This window comes from Diachasma alloeum, unplaced genomic scaffold, assembly GCF_001412515.2.
Source record: "Diachasma alloeum isolate Michigan unplaced genomic scaffold, Dall2.0 Dall_scaffold_00651, whole genome shotgun sequence".
NCBI classification, from domain to species: Eukaryota; Metazoa; Arthropoda; class Insecta; order Hymenoptera; family Braconidae; genus Diachasma; species Diachasma alloeum.
In genome coordinates this window covers 567,463-585,062 of record NW_021680783.1, presented here as the reverse complement: position 1 = coordinate 585,062, position 17,600 = coordinate 567,463, and the positions used below count along the sequence as shown (strand labels likewise).

At 35.5% G+C, this 17,600-nt stretch overlaps 1 protein-coding gene across 1 annotated transcript in view; it reads left to right on the top strand.

Moving 5' to 3' along the window:
* The window catches only part of LOC107043976 (nose resistant to fluoxetine protein 6), a 36,278-nt gene extending 19,055 nt beyond the window's left edge, over window positions 1-17,223 (top strand). Inside the window, exons 6-12 of the mRNA XM_015265704.2 lie at window positions 7,026-7,194; window positions 7,326-7,522; window positions 8,843-8,981; window positions 9,059-9,254; window positions 11,785-11,927; window positions 14,722-14,858; window positions 17,012-17,223. Coding sequence (XP_015121190.1) covers window positions 7,026-7,194; window positions 7,326-7,522; window positions 8,843-8,981; window positions 9,059-9,254; window positions 11,785-11,927; window positions 14,722-14,858; window positions 17,012-17,054 — 1,024 coding nt within the window. The 3' untranslated portion in view covers window positions 17,055-17,223. The remainder of the gene's footprint in view (window positions 1-7,025; window positions 7,195-7,325; window positions 7,523-8,842; window positions 8,982-9,058; window positions 9,255-11,784; window positions 11,928-14,721; window positions 14,859-17,011) is intronic.
* Window positions 17,224-17,600: the final 377 nt, after the last annotated feature.

Sequence of the window (17,600 nt, the reverse complement as noted above, 5' to 3'; positions counted from 1 at the left end):
GACTAGTGCCATAGAGTTTTCTTACTCGTGTGGTTGGCCAGTCCTCGCCTTCGGCTCGGACGCCAACTCCGCGCGAGTAAAGAACCCCATGGCATTCGTCCTGAAATATACTATTTTCGATTGGAAATTTTCGATCATTGTCGAAATGTCGTTATTGTTAATGTTGAGGGAAGTCAACTTTCTCAACTGGCCTTCCTAATTGGCAGAAACTGGCACATGGCAGAGGTTTTCTATTCTCCCGATATCAATTTGCTTGATCATTCATTTCGGAAAATATCAATGCCAAATGAGAAAAAAAATTATGAACTATCTATTTGATCCGTTGATTTGGCAAATTATGAAAAAAAGATCAATATTTAACCCATATTCGAGCAGATCCCCGCTAAATCTGTAGGCTAAACAAGCAGCCTGGCAGAGGCTATGCGACAGAAGGCATATATTCATTTTTTTTTATTATTTTCATTTCTACCAATCACATTGGTAGTAAGCTTCCGAATTTATCTTTGTCACAATTATGAGAATATTTTATTAACTATTGAGAATATAGGACGGAAAAACAGGAAAATAGACCATAATTATCGTTGCCCATGCCTAATTAAGCCTTTACGATGCAGGAATCATCGACAAAGTTGCAATGTATAATTTAAGAAAAATTTTTTTTTTATGAATTGCCCTATGCCAAGAAGTATCGAATCATTCAGCCCCACATTTTATACGCAAGTATGGCTCAATAATACTATCAAGTAGGCAAAATTTCAGACTTTTATTCCAACATCTACGCGTCATATGCTATGTCACAATAACCTTTCATATGAAAAAAAAGAAAAACGCTCATATCTCGAAAACTTTGTGAGGGAGGCTATTAATATTTTTTCGTAAGAAGACCCGGTAAACCGCGATTCTAACCTCGCTTCGCTCGGTTTGATCGCGGTTTACGGGCCTTCTGACGAAAAATTGCATTCATTACACGGTCCAAAAGTATTTTCTGACGAATGTGATTATAGGCCTCGCCTTCGGCTCGGCGCTTCGCGCAGCCTGCTCAAAACTCGACTTCTGCACGACTTAACATAAAATATTATAGAGCACTCGGTAATAAATTTCGTTTTCAACGAATGTGTGTACCTCGCCTTCGGCTCGGCCTGTAAACTACACATTCGTTGAAAACGAAATTTGTGCCCTTGTACTCTAATGTACTATGATTGATTTTGATAGAGGACATCGGGACGAGTATTTAAAAAAAAAAGTTGAAATCCGACCAGCCATTGAAGAGATATTGCGGAAAATAGTTTTTCAAAAAAAATTTGAAAAAATTAAATATCTCCCAAACTACTCATCTGATTCGGCCCAGCCAAAATACCATCCTTTAGTATGATGGAACCTACAATCGTACAAAATTTCAGCTTCCTATTTCAATTTTTTCTCGAGTTATCGCGACTACAAGGATTTTATAAAAAATATACAAAAAATTGGAAAATGCCAATTACTACCTAGTTGCCCGTAGTTAAGTTGAGATATTATAAGTTGATATAAATAATCACAAAGAATATTTTGGCGTCAACTAAATTCAATTTAGTCCCGTAGTATTTTAGACATGGAGGAAAAAAGATTTTTTAAAAATCTGCTATATCTCAAAAACTACTCGACCGATCGAGCTGAAATTTCGTCTGGATTTGCTCCTAAACAATGCCAATTATCCCACAAAATTTCAAATTTTTAGCTTCAACTTTACTCCTTTTTGCTTCCGAATGGAAGCATTGTATTTGACCGATTTTTATATATTCTAATTTTGCCTGGAAATGATGTAGAATGTTATAAAACATAAAGGAATGATGTTTAGAAAAAATGTCTGTACGTCTGTGTGTGACAGATTGAGTTTTCGTCGATTATTTTTTAGAAAAAATAACATTAATACCGTGAAATTCATCGATAAAAATCTGCAATTTTGCATCAAAATAGGTACTATCAATGCGCAATTTTTTAGCACAATTTGACGTCAATCGGTCCAGTAGTTTCTGAGATATAGTCATTTATCGAAAATTCGTTTTTCCTTAATATCTCGAGAACTATTCACCCGATCGAATTTTTTTTTTTTCAAAATATTTGTCTCGATTTTTTCTATCTCGATCACTCAAAATATGTATACCCGTTCATACTAAGTTTTCGAGATACTGCGGTTTTTCTGTTTTTTGCGTAAAAACCTTGTACGCACGCTAGCTCGAGAAAAAATCGAGATAGGAAGTTGAAATTTGGTAGGATAGCTAGCTATTGTAATCCTACAGCTTGGTATTGTGTTTGAGCTAAATCGGATAAGTAGTTCCTGAGATATAGTAATTTATCTGAATTTCATTTTTCCTTAATATCTCATCAACCATTGACCCGATTCAATTTTTTTTTCCAAAATATTCGTCTCGATTTTTTCTATCTCGATCGTATGTATGCCTGTCTTAGGAACAGGGAAATGGTACGGATTCATTCGGAAGCTTACTACCAATGGAATTGGTAGAATCTATGTTATAAAACGTAAAGAAATGATGTTTAGAAAAAATGTCTGTACATCTGTGTGTGACAGATTGAGTTTTCGTCGATTATTTTTTAGAAAAAATAACATTAATACCGTGAAATTCATCCATAAAAATCTGCAGTTTTGCATTAAAATAGGTACTATCAGTGCGCAATTTTTGAGTGCAATTTGAAGTCAATCGGTCCAGTAGTTTCTGAGATATAGTCATTTATCGAAATTTCGTTTTTCCTTAATATCTCGAGAACTATTCACCCGATCGAATTTTTTTTTTTTCAAAATATTTGTCTCGATTTTTTCTATCTCGATCACTCAAAATATGTATACCCGTTCATACTAAGTTTTCGAGATACTGCGGTTTTTCTGTTTTTTGCGTAAAAACCTTGTACGCACGCTAGCTCGAGAAAAAATCGAGATAGGAAGTTGAAATTTGGTAGGATAGCTAGCTATTGTAATCCTACAGCTTGGTATTGTGTTTGAGCTAAATCGGATAAGTAGTTCCTGAGATATAGTAATTTATCTGAATTTCGTTTATCCTTAATATCTCATCAACCATTGACCCGATTCAATTTTTTTTTCCAAAATATTCGTCTCGATTTTTTCTATCTCGATCGTATGTATGCCTGTCTTAGGAACAGGGAAGTGGTACGGATTCATTCGGAAGCTTACTACCAATGGAATTGGTAGAAATAAAAGAAAGAAAAAGACTTATAAGACAAAAAGTAACGGTCGCATCCCTTCTGTCGAATAGGCTTGAACCCCTGCTTGTTTTGTTGAAATTGAAAACAAAAAATCCGAAAAATCCGCACATACATACGGACATACACACACACACACATTTCTTAAAAACATCATATTTTCGCGTTGCATAACATTATACATCATTTCCAGGCAAAATTACAAGATCGTAAGAATGATCGATTACAAAGCTTCCATTCGGAAGCAAAAAGTAGCTGCTGGGGATTTTCGCCTCAATTTTTTCTGAAAAGATAGCGTTTAGACAAAAATTTTAAAAAAATTGAAAAATATTAATAATTGAGGGAGTTATGATTTTTTGAAACTTTCGAGTTTTTGTCAATGATTTTTTTTCAAATTGGCCCCATTATCTCAACGGGGTTTCAAGCCATCGAATCGCCGTTTGGCACACTCACAGAACATGAAAAACCCCTCAAAATGAGCCATCATACATAGCATTATCTTCAATTTGACGGGGGTTATACGCCCGTGACGGATAGGCCAGTCAAATTACGGTTTGGAAATCAAGGATGATAGAAGAAGGATAAAAACCATGGGATATCACGCGGAAGAATGATGTGAAACACATATTAAGTTTTTGGGATTGTAGCAAACCGGAAAATTGTTTAAAAAAATTAAAAACTGCAAAATTAAGCGTCCACGCGACTTTTTTTGCTTTACGCCGACGAAACCGTGATAGATAGGATAAAAATGCATAACACTCAATTTGTAGAGCATGAAATTTGCTACAAAAAAGTCACTGGCGGCATTTTCGTAAGTTCAACCGTCAAGTCGCCAAGCGCGCTCAAAGTTGAACTACGAAAAAGCCGAAAACACCGAAAAGTCCATTTTAGTTGCAAAAGGCAAATAATTTATAAAAAAGTTGATTAAGAAATGTTGACCCTTCACAGAATGTCTCCAGGAGAGGAAATTTGTTTAAAAACATTTTTCGATTTTTCAGGAGTCCCCATTTTTCTCTTTTTTTTCATTTTTCAACCAAAATTTACCATAACATAAATTTTGATCCAGTTATCTTATTGGAATAAGAACAAAAGGTGATTTTTTCTCATTTTCTCCTCTCCATTTTCACTCTTTTGACCTTTTCACTCAACTTTCATATTTAACTTATTATTTCTTGATAAACTAAAAAAATAGTTGTTTTTTTAATACATAATCTGACTGGAAAAATTTTTCATCAAGCTCGTTAGCTTTATCCCAAACTTGAGTCATTGGGATCAATTTTGAATTTTTTCATATTTTTCTTGGCATTTGTTAATGTAGATTTTTAATAATAAAAGAACAAATTTTCGATTTTTGTAATTTTTTCAATGTCTAAAAATTCTTGGAAAATTTTGATATTTTGGTATTTTTTCATATTTTCAATACTTAGTGAGCTATGAATTATTTTAGATTTACGGAAATGTTGTCGTCGGGCGCGCCCCACTCCACGCGCTTGATCTCCCCACTCTCCCCATTCTCCGCGTAGCGGAACTTCTGCAAACGTTTCCTTTGCTAATTTCCTCCAAAAATATGAAAAAACTACAAAAAAATTTTCGTTAACCCTAGTCTGGTCACCTAACGTGTCCCTGCGACTTGGTCACCTCCGCGGGGATTCGCCGCCGTGTTATTTAGGCTTTAGCGTTGCGGAATTCACTCTACACTGCCCGGGCGCGTTTAGCGAGGTTCCGGCAACGTCGCGTCATGGGCAATTTCATTTAACATGAGAAAAAATGATTCATCTGTTCGAAATAATTTGTTTTCTTTGGGAATTTTGGGAAATATCTTGTTTTAAAAATTACTATAATTTTTTAGACACTTAAATTGACAAAGTCAAATTTTTTTTCAATTTTTCCGTTTAGCCAGTCCATTGTAATTCAAGAAAAACGACGCGCGGCAGGGTTTCCTCATAGGGTGACCAATCTAAGGTTAACAATCAATAGTGCACAAACTCAATGGGAGCTTCTGTTTTACACCTCTGTACTTATAGTACTAATTTGATGAGAAATTAGATTGATGAAAATTTTTATCTTTCAATTTGAATTTAAACAAGAGTCAAAATTTGTAGGCGCCAGGGCTAGATAAAGTTTCCTTGGAATTATTATACAAGAAAGAACTCTCTACGGATGCATCATCAGAAATTATTTGAACCCACTCGGGATGTGATTGTTAACAAAAATTTTTTTGGTAATTTTTTCATATTTTTGGAGGAAATTAGCAAAGGAAACGTTTGCAGAAGTTCCGCTATGCGGAGAATGTGGAGAATGGGGAGATCAAGCGTGTGGAGTGGGGCGCGCCCGACATTTCCCTAAATCTAAAATAATTCATAGCTCACTAAGTATTGAAAATATGAAAAAATACCAAGATATCAAAAAATTAAAAAAAAATCAAAGAATTTTTAGACATTGAAAAAATGACAAAAATCGAAAAATTTTCCTTTTATTATTAAAAATCTACGTTAAAAAATGCCAAGAAAAATATGAAAAAATTCAAGATTGATCACAATGACTCAAGTTTGGGATAAAGCTACCGAGCTTGATCAAAAATTTTTCCAGTCAGATTATATATTGAAAAAACAGCAATTTTTTTAGTTTATCAACAAATAATAAGTTAAATATGAAAGTTGAGTGAAAAGGTCAAAAAAGTGAAAATGAAGAGGAGAGAACGAGAAAAAATTACCGTTTGTTCTTATTCTAATAAGATAACTGGATCAAAAGTTATGTTATGGCAAATTTTGGTTAAAAAATGAAAAAAAAAGAGAAAAATGGGGACTCCTGAAAAATCGAAAAAGGTTTTTAAACAAATTTCCTCTCCTGGAGGCATTCTGGGAAGGGTCAACATTTCTTAATCAACTTTTTCATAAATTATTTGCATTTTGCAACTAAAATGGACTTTTCGGCGTTGGCGGCGAATCAACTTTTTCGTAGTTCAACTTTGAACGCGCTTGGCGGCTGGATGGTTGAAATTACGAAAATGCCGCTACTGCCTTTTTTGTAGGAAATTTCATGCTCTACAAATTGAGTCCTATGCATTTTTATCCTATCTATCACGGTTTCGTCGGCGTAAAGCAAAAAAGGTCGCGTGGACGCTTAATTTTGCAGTTTTGAATTTTTTAAAACAATTTCTCGGTTTGCTACAATCCCAAAAACTTAGTATGTGTTTCATATCATTCTTCTGCATGATATCTCATGGTTTTTATCATTTTTCTATCATCCTTAATTTCGGCCGAAGAAGTCGTTATTTGACTGGCCTAGGAGGAGCGAGAGGTCGTTCAAAATATTAAAAAAAAGCGTGACGTAATTGTCGAATGCTCCCTGGTGTATTCTTTTCTTGTACCCATCTGAAGGTCAGGGGTATGAATGGAAGTAAAATTTCATTGAAAAAATCATTCTCCGTTACATAAAAATTATACGCAATATTGAGCAATCATTCGCGTTTACTGGGGTAATTTTTAATGGAATGCAGGGAATTTTAAAGTTTCGGCATAAATTACCCTCACGTTCGGTAAATTTTTCCGGGTCAACGGAGAGTTCACTATTCGTCTCGCACTTTTTCCCCGATATAGGGTGAATCACTACTGAAAATCAAACTCGCTCCGCGATTCTTTGACTTGTTCGGTAATTTTTCTCTAATTGTTTTTTCATATACGCCAAAAACCTAATTATATAGTTGATGCAATAAACAAATAATGAATAAAATAATTTGACCGATTGCAATGGTTCCATTCGAAAACAGAAACTCAAAAAAATTTCACTGACAATTTTTCATTTTCCAGATTGACGCCATCATATGTTGCGATAATAGCATTTATCGCCCTAATTCTACCACACTTGAGCACTGGTCCCTACTGGTCCCACAAGATTGGTTTAGAAAGTGAAGGTTGTGCGGCAAATTGGTGGACCAATATTCTCTACATCAATAACTACGTTAACACGGAGAAAATGGTGAGTTTTGCACAAGAGTGAATAAAATGTCAGTCAAACGCAATGAACAGCAATAAAATGCTAATGTGGAATGGAAAATTCTCTTATTACTTAATCCCTTGCATTTTCTTTCCTTTATTTTTCTTTTATAGTGCATGTTCCAATCGTGGTACGTGGCTGTCGACTATCACCTGTACATAATTGCGCTCTTTGCTGTTTATTTTTTTTGGAAATTACCAAGGAGACTGGGATATCCTTTCCTCGTTGCAATGATCGTTGCCGGCTGTGTTATATCGTTCTGCGTAACGTATATTTACAGTATTCAGCCCATGTGGTTGGGATTGCCTTTGTGAGTAAATGAATCAAATGTGGATAAGGAATTTTTCCATTTTTTTTTAAAGTCCTGAAACAATAAGGGGAGAATGGATTCGTGGATTATCTTGAAAATATCTTTGATACTCATGAGTTTCGGAAAAATTCACGCACGAAAAAAACTAATCGAAAAACCTCGCGAATTTACTAGACAATTCTATTCGATTTCTATTGATTTTTCTGTTAGCTTTTGGCCGATTCTACTGAAATGTTCAATGGAAAATATTCTATAGAAAAAGTCAATAGATTTCGATTTTTCTGTACGACTGATTCTACTGAATTTTCCATACACTTTCCTCGGCTCGAATTTTTTACGTTTTTTTGTTTAATTTTGTAGATAAAACGGAATGATAAATGGAATGAAAAGAACTTGGAAAATTTCAGCCAACGAGATTCTATCGACAATATCTCAACAGAATGAGCCAAAAGCTAATATAAAAATCAATAGAAATCCATACACTTGTCTAGCAAATTTGCTAGGTTTTTCGATTAAATTTTTTCGCGCATGAAATTACGTTTGCAAGGTTAAGACGAAGATTAAAATCTTGAATAAATCTTGAAAAAACAGAAAAAATGAACGAAACTTCCACGTTCAATGTGAAATTTACCGACAGTATCAAATTTGTCTCATAAATAATTTGTTTCTGAATGCTCCGAAATGGCGTATCACGTAAATATGGCAACGTTGCACTGGTTGAGCGCTCGTCACGCCATGGAGAGAGAAATACCCTAGTCAAACCGGAGACTATTGTTAAAAAATTAACATCATCGATCAATTTTTTTATACTCACCACAGTTAGAATTCATAAAAAAAATTATGAATGAAAACTAAGTTTCTATAGTATAATTTTTTTCTTCGTATTTTAAATCCATTGTTCCTCGTTACACTCACCAATTCAACAGGAGTATGTTCACACTACTTAAAACTTTCGAAGTGATTCCGCAAAATTATGAATGGATCTTGAGTGTTAGGATCATTGAATCATCTTTCGCATAATAGATGAGGGATTTATGACATAATAATATTTAGAATAACTAGAGCATAACATTTCTAGATTAGAGTGAAATTGCAATTTTTCATTTTTACAACAGTTGACATGCAACTGCTCTTTCTCCTTCATTATTTATTCAAATATATTTCCTTATTATTGCTCTCTCACTCTCCGTCTCGTATTCGGAGGAGCATATTTCTGTTTATCAAATCAACAAATTTGTTTTTCGAAATTGAAAAATGCAATTCAACAAATTGAGAATTCCATATTTCACCCTGAAATTGGTGATTGTAATTTTTTCCCAGCATGCACGAGGTGAGAGAAGATCCGTACTTCACTGACCATTACGTAAAAACGCATGAGCGTATTGCAGCGTATTTCGTCGGTGTTCTCGCTGGCGCTATTATCTATGATCACGGCCGATCTCCCTGGAGACTTTCTCAAGTAAATAATCGAAAACCTGAAATTTAACGGCTACTGATTTAAATTCACAAGCTTACACGATCTATTCTTCTCCACAGTCCTGGTCGAGTACGTTGTTCATGCTGTTGGTACTAGTGCTGGGTGTCACATCACAAAATTTGGGTCATAAATACTATGATCCGAATGTAAATGTGTCTGCGATTGAGAGTGCACTTTATGCGAGTCTGCATAGGCCTGCATTCGCCGTTTCTATTGTTGCGATTGTCGTGTTGCTAACAGTCGGCGAAGGATTAGGTAAATTCTTGTGTCAATCTGTTTATTGAATGAAAGAAAGATGGAATGAATGTTAGACGCATCACATCGGTTCCCGGATTTTTTTCCCCCCGAAAAAATTCCCCGGAGAAAATTCCCTGGAAAAAATTTTTCCGGAAAAAAATCCTCTCGAAAGTAAATTCCCGGAATTAATTCCCCTTATGGATTCAAATGACGATTACACATACACACATTACCAATATCAACTCAATTTATTATATCTCTCAATCGGCAAAAACATATGACAAAAAAAATAAAATTTTTCAATTCAGTTTTCCTTCAAAATCGATGAACCACAACTCAATCACATAAAATCCAAAAATCATCCTCATTTAACCAAATCCCAATTTATTAATGAAATAATATTGACAAACAATCATTCTTTAAAAAATTGTCTGACACAGAGAACAATCTGCATTCAATACAACTTTTTCAATCATAAATAAAATACGTTACGACAAAAAATAAATAGTCAAGGGTACGAAACAATTTCCTCACATAATTCGAATTAATTTGTCATTTCTAAAGTGCGTCCATCACTATTATTCGGGGAAAAAATTCAGGGAAATTTTTCCGGAGAAAATATTCCGGGGAAATATTTAGGCTAAGGATTTTTTTCCAAGGGAAAAATTTTCCGGGGGAATTTTGACGGGAAAATTTTTTCCGAGGGAAAAAAATCCGGTCACCCATCACATCCATATTTTCTCATTTTTGTAAATACACTGAGAAAAAAATTCCAAATATCTGAATCATATTTATTTGAGAAATGTTATTTTTCATCAATCGCTTGAGAAATTTTTCTCTCAGTATACTCCATTGCAATTTTGGCCCGGGTTCTCCATTATTGGTTACCGTCATTCATATTTACGCACAAAACAATTTTAGTAGAAAAATCTAGCGAATTCGCTAGACAATTCTATTGGATTTTTATTCAACTTTCTATGATTTTTTGGCCGATTCTATTGATATGTTTAATAGAAGACATTTTAGCGAAAAAGTCAATCACGTACAAAAATGTTTATGGCCACGGCCATGACGGCGCCATGGCCGTGGCCATGCTCTTTTGGCCGCCTGCCATGGCACTGCTGTTGCTATGACGTTGCCATGGCGCTGCTGAGGGACGTTGCCATGGCCTTTGCCATGGAGTTGCTGAGGGACGTTGCCATGGCATAGCCATGAAAAACAAAAAACTTATAATCAAATAATCAAGTAAGGGAGTTTGACCCTCTCGACCCTCGTAATCTTGTTGTACCTTGTGACCCTTATGGCCCTTATGACCTTAAAGGTCCCAGGAGGTCGCAGGGGCACAAAGGTCAAAGGCCATGGGAAGCGGCCAAAAGACCATGCCGTGGCCATGAACATTTTTGTACGTGATAGAATTTGATTTTTTTATACAACTTACTCTATTGACATATTTTCTATAAAATTTTCTCCGCTCAAGTTTTTTTCGTTTTTGTTTCCCAATGGAAGCTTTGTTTTTGACCGATTTTTAGATTTTCTACTTTTGACTGCAAATGATTTAGAAAGCTATGAGACGTGAAGAAATGATGTTTTCGGAGCCATGTCTGTATGTATTGTAACAGAATCGAATGTTTAATTTATTGATCCTCTTCCGTCTTCCTGATATATTCATGTATGTGTTTTGTTTCGTTATTCGAATGATAAAATGTTATTCTAAAGCCTGAACGGAAATATTAATCACCACGTGTATTTAAAAATAAATAAATCCGTCCCTTTTTCATTTTTTATAGCCTAATCATTACAGTATGTATCTGACCAATGGGTTTTTGATGATTAATTTTTAGAAAATTCAACATAAATACGGTGAAATTTGTAGATAAAAATCTGAAATTTTGGCTCTTTGCACCTATTAATGGGTTCAACTTTGGCGCGTTGTTTCAACTCGATCGGCCTAGTAGTTCCTGAGATATAACAACTTGTTTACATTTCGTTTTTACTATCCCTGGGCTACTACCTATTTAAAAAACTACTGCATCGATTTCATTTATTTTTCAAAATATTCGTCTCGGCAGCCACTGTCTGGATCGATAAAATAGTATATTTCAGGGCGAATGCCATGGGGGTTTTACTCGCGTGGACTTGGCGTCTGAGCCGAAGACGAGGACTGGCCAACCACGCGAGTAAAAAAACCCCATGACACTAGTCGTGAATGATATTTTTCCGTAGTAATTGTCCCTTTTACGAGTTTGGAGAAGGACCAATACCAATCACCGGACGAGGAAAAGTGAAGGTCAGTCCGGAAAATATATGGATAGATCCGTTCAGATAAAGTTTTCGCGATATTCCCGTTTTTTCGTTTTTAAAATTTTTTCATTCTTGTACGCACAATGATATGAGAAAAAACGAGGATAGCAAGTTTAAGTTTGGTATGATTATAGCTCTTACAAAATTGAAGGTTGGCATTTTGGATAGGCGCAACCGGCCGAGCAGTTTGAGACTAATAACGTTAATCCGATTGACAGGATCTTTATTCAATTTTTTGTTTGAACAGAATTTTACCACAGTTTCTTCAAAGGCCATTGGGTCCAGCCCGTAGCGAGATTAACATACGGTGCTTATCTAATCCACAACATCAATCAGTCTTACGATGTGGGTGTCATTAGACAGGCGAGAACATTCTCATTCCACAATGTGGTAAGCTTTTTTTTAAATATATTATTGATGATGTCTGTGGATGAATAAATGATTAATCATTTTAGTAGTGATTAAATGATAAATTACTTGGTAAAATGTTAACAAATATCACACAGCCGTATTATGAAACAACTGTTTCATCACACTGTCCGCCAACTGACGCAAAAAATAAGTTTTACCAAGATACACGCATGGAAAAATTCAATAGAAAACCTTAACGAGTTTGCTAAAAAATAGTATTGGAATTCTCTAAAAATTCTATGGAGATTCTATTAAAATTCTGGGGAATTCTCATCAAAATTGTAATTGTTTTTTGCGCAGATTTTATTAGATATTCAATAGGAAAAAGTCAATAGATTTCAATTTTTCTATATAAATATGAGCGACTCCACGCCAAATAAGTCAAGCACTGACCCTCACCCTTTTGGAATTTGATGGCGCTTTTTTCTACAATTGGGGGGGGGGGNGGGGGGGGGGGGGATTGATAAACTATTTCTCAAATTATTTTCACATTTTTTCGACAGCCCAGTTCGCAGATATGATTTTTTTCGCTTTTTCGTTTTCATTCAATAACTCGAGTTGTACCCATTCGATTTTGATTTATTAAGTGTTAAAATTCTTCATTTTTTACTGTCTATAAAAATATTTTTAGGGAAATTTTTTTTTCCATCTCTAGATGCTCATAATAACGAATTTTCGAAAAAAAAAGTTGGAAAACTTGATTTTTGCAAATTACGTCACGATACGTCGAATTTTTTTTCACTCGGATCCTGTAATGCAAAACAAAACAAAATATAGCACAAAAAACTTGGAAAATCCGCACCCAACAATTTCAATAGAAAAATCTCAAGAGAAAAATTCTCTTTCCTATCAAATATCTAATAGAATCTGCGCAAAAAACAAATATAGAATTTTAACGAGAATTCCCTTGAATTTTAATAGAATCCTCATAGAATTTCCAGAGAATTTCAATAGAATTTTCTAGCGAATTCGCTAAGGTTTTCAATTTAGTTTTCTCATACGTGAAATACCACTTGAATTTCAAAGTTAATCAGGTAGTTCCTTCAAGGTTCCCAGCATTCAAACGAATTCATCAAGTTTTCCAGAAGAATTACTCGCGCTACGTGAGAATGAGAATTAGTTTCGTCATTCGATGAAATACACTATTCTGACTCGTGTGATTGCAGTATTCAGTTCGCTTCGATCTGCAGCTCTCACACTCGTCCAAAATAGTATATTTCAGCACGTGTGGGGCAATTTCGTCTTTAACGTGTGTGGGGTTTACAGCATGAGCCGAAGGCGAGTGATGTAACCACACACGTTAAGGACGAAATTTCCCAACAAGTACTGAACAAAATTTTATGTCACGAAGCCTGAAACCGGCTGAATTAGACACGAGACGCGAAGCGTCGAGTGTGTAATCCAGCCGGTTTCAGGCATGAGTGGCATAAAAATTTTTTCCGTACTGATTTTCACTTTTCCTCGTCTGGGGATTGGTATTGATCCTTCCCCAAACTCGTCAACTGAAAATCACAACGGAAAAATATCGTTCACGCCTAGTGCCGTGGGATTTTTTTACTCGCGTGGTTGACCAGTCCGAGCCAACTCCGAGTTAGCTCGGACTGGCCAACCACCCGAGTAAAAAACCCCATGGCACTCGCCCTGCAATATACTATTCCAGGCTTGTGACGAAATAGTACATTATGTCATCAGATATCTTGGTAGGAGATGGGGAATGGGCCGAGATTGGCCAAGGCTGGCCCAATATTGGCCAGCACCGCGCCATCCTCGGCCTACCCTGGGCCTTTTCTCATCTCCTACCAGCGTATAGTATATTTCAGGCGTATAGTATATTCAGGCCGCCTGCCATGGCATGGGGTTTTTTACTCGTGTGGTTGGCCAGTCCTCGCCTTCGGCTTGGACGCCAACTCCATGCGAGTAAAAAACCCCATGGCAATAGTCGTGAACAATATTTTTCCGTAGTGATTTTCACTTTTACGAGTTTGGGGAAGAGCTAATACCAATCCCCGGCCGAAAATACTTTCATCACCGTATGACGTACAATATTTTAAGCTACTGGGTTCGAAAATCGCGCGCTATAACTGAGCTAAGCGAGGTTAGAATCGCGATTTATCGAGCCTAGTGTCGTAAATATACATTCTACTACCGGCTGTAAATTTTTATTCGAATTCCTTCTTAGATTCCAAAATTCATACTAAGGGTTTGTCTTGGTGGTTATGGTCCCATTCCTTAATCTCAAAAAGGTCAAATGAATTAATGAAAATATATATCAGCGGTGCAACATTTCTTAACCCTAAATTGGTCACCATATTTAAGAACCGCCGCAGCGCGTCATTTTTCTTCAATTGCCACTGACTATCTAAACGCAAGAATTAGAAAAAAAAATTATTTATTCAATTGAAGTGGCCAAAAAATTTTTGCAGTTTTTAGAACAACATAATTCCGGAAATTTCTCAAGAGAACAAATTATTTTCAACAGATGAATTTTTTTTTATGTTAAATGAAATTGCCCGTTACGCGACGTTACCGAGAACTCGCTAAACGCGCCTGAACAGTGTAGAGTGAATTCGGCAACGCTGGAGTCTGAATAACACGCGGCAAATGCCCGCGGAGACCGTGTGACCATAGTCGCAGGGTTGCGTATGGTGACCATACCAGGGTTAAATTCCGAATAAAAAATTATTCGCAAAATTGCGATAGACGTAAATTTGTCCTCTCTCGTATGGTTGAAATATCTCAAACCACATCATTTTTCGTTTTTCTTCACCTACAGTTTTGGGACTTCGTGCCTGACGTAGTTTTGACCTTCTCGTTATCCTTGATAGTAGCATTGGTCATCGAGGGACCGTTCAGGAAAATCGAAAAAGTATTCATCAACAAGAGAGGGTCAAAAGAACATTGTACTTCCAAGTAAGTGAAGCATTATTTATTATTGTGATGGACTTCTCCGGTATTTTTGCGTCGTTAGAATTTTTTGAAAATCTTGGTTGATTACATTCTAATTCTCAATGGTGTTCTGTTCTACACGATATCCCAGAACTCCTGTTCTTCCTTTTAGGAGGTGAAGCAGTTGAATTTTCTTTTTTTATCGTTATTTTACATCGCTTTGACCCGGTTACGGTATACTGCGATGATAATCATCAAGACTTTAAATGGTTAGATCGCACCATTCTACCCGGCCGGGATTTGAACTAGGAACCTTTCGCATATGAGGCAACGAACTTACCCACTGCGCCAAGCCACCGGGCTGCAGTTGAATTTCTAAGTCGAAAGTTCCTCTTATATTTTGAACGTCGAACCTTAGTTAACGAGTTATTAAAGTACCTCTTCCCTTAGGAAGTCATTCATCACAAGATTATTATAAACTACAAACAATTATCCAAAAACCCGATGAGATTCTGAATCGTATTTTTTTACTATTTACACGTCGTTTTCGTTTTTATAAATTAAAATGTTCAAAAACCATTATTTACCTCTCACGGTCTTATGTGAAAATCGTGAAATCCCTGGGCTACTATAATTTCAGAACAGTTAGAACAGTTTTTATTTGATTCAAACAGTTATTGTTGACTTCATCCACAACATGTGAGGATATAAAAATTCAATAACTTATGAGAATGCAATAAATTAAGTCATTTAGAATTCTTTCCGGAAATCCATAGGAACTAACGTTTGAGAGGTATTGTCGTCGGATAAACCCCTCACGTACACTGAGAAAAAAATCGTTATGCTAAGTATATTTACTTGTCACAAGTAAATGTATATAAATATGTGCATAAGATATGTAAATTTTCTTGTAGTTAGTAAATATACTTGGCAAAAGTAAGTTTTTTTCTCAATATACAGGGTCCCTGCCAGACAGCGACCCTAGTCTAAATAGACAGCTCTTCTCGAAATTGCATATTTCCGAAACTGGATAATAATTTAACCAAACAAACAACATTGGCAAAAGGGATACTGTAGGTTCAATTACATATCGGTTTTACCATTATCCATTCCTCAAAAGCGATCAGATTTGAGTGATGTTAAGGGGACTACTATGAGTTTTAAAAGTCGCGGACGATGGGGGTGAGATTTCTCATACATTGAAGATCAAGTATATATGTCTAAAAATGAATAATTAGTGCGAAAAAATTGATTGTTTATCGTTCATTTGCCCCGCGCACGCTTAAAATGTTGAAAATAGTCCAGGACCTCCAATTTTTGCACTACAGAGGTTACTTTTTTTTCAAGATTTTTCAAAAAAATGTATGCAATAATAATTACGAATAATTTTTTTGAAATTCGACTCCTGCACAGCTAATTTTGTTTTGTTTAAAATAAAAATTTGCACCATTCATGTAAAATATTTAAAATATATTCTCGTTTCATCCAGAAACATTTTTCGGGCGATTTTACACGAATAGTGTTATTTTTTATTTTTAAAATGAAATTAGCTGTGTAGGAGTTGAATTTTGTAAAACTAGTTCGTAATTATTATTGCACATATTTTTTCAAAAATTTTGAAGAAAAAGAAACCTCTGTAGCTCAAAAATTGGAGGCCCGGACTATTTTTAATATTTTACGCGTCTGTGGTGCAAACGAACAATAAACAATTCACTTTTTTGCACTAATTATTCATTTTTAGACATATATAATCGATCTTCATTGCATCAGAAATCGCATTCCAATAGCCCGCAATTTTTAAAACCCACAGTAGTCTCCCCTTACGCGTCCGACGCGCTTGATACCAAAGCGAACGCCGAAAATTGGGAAGGAATTTTCGATTCAGCATTTCAGCCTCTTTCAGCCACTGAAAGGGTGAACGAGAATTGTGGAACATCCATTACATTCTATTTGATTGCATAGAAGAGGCAATTTCTTTTCGCATAAAAAAATTCCGTTTCTCGTCTGGAGAACAAAACATTATTCCAATAACGTTGACATTTTTCCATATTCATTTCTAATATTTTGTAAAATAGAAAACTATTTGAAGTTTAACAAATATTTGTACATTATGAGAATCTACATAAATTGAATATTCGCTTGTGAATGTAAGTCTTTTATAAATATTTATTTTCCAGGGTTTCCGCGAGTATTATCGCGGCAGAGAAGAAAATCACCTAGTCGAAGCTTCGAAGAACCAAGTTTATTGTAAATATTTCACATTCCCTGCTAAATAATAACTTTCTTCTGAACCACATCGTTTATTGAGTATGTTTTAGTACTTAAAGTAGCCTCTGTTTTGAAGGAATCATAAACGTCAGGGAGAATAAATCCGTTTCTGTTGCGGAAATTATCTTTTACCTCATAATTAAGATTTTCACCTTCCAAATTTTCCATATATTTAAGGTGTTAAGTTAGCGATGAGTAAAATTGATATGAAAAACCTGTGCACCTCGAAGGAATGAATTTCAGTTGAAGATGATTTAAAAGTAAATAATTAGTGATAAACCAATAGATGTATTGTAGGAATATTATGGGATATCCAATGACATTGGATGTAATTGAATGTCCCATGTCATAATTTTTCAGAGTTGAATGAAAAAACCCTCTCAAACGGACGAGTCGAGCGTAGTGATTCCAAGGTCGTAATGATGTAAGGGTCAAAGGAGATAAACGTGGGAAAACTTGGAGTCAACGCTTCCTGTCGACACGCGAGAAAAGATTTAA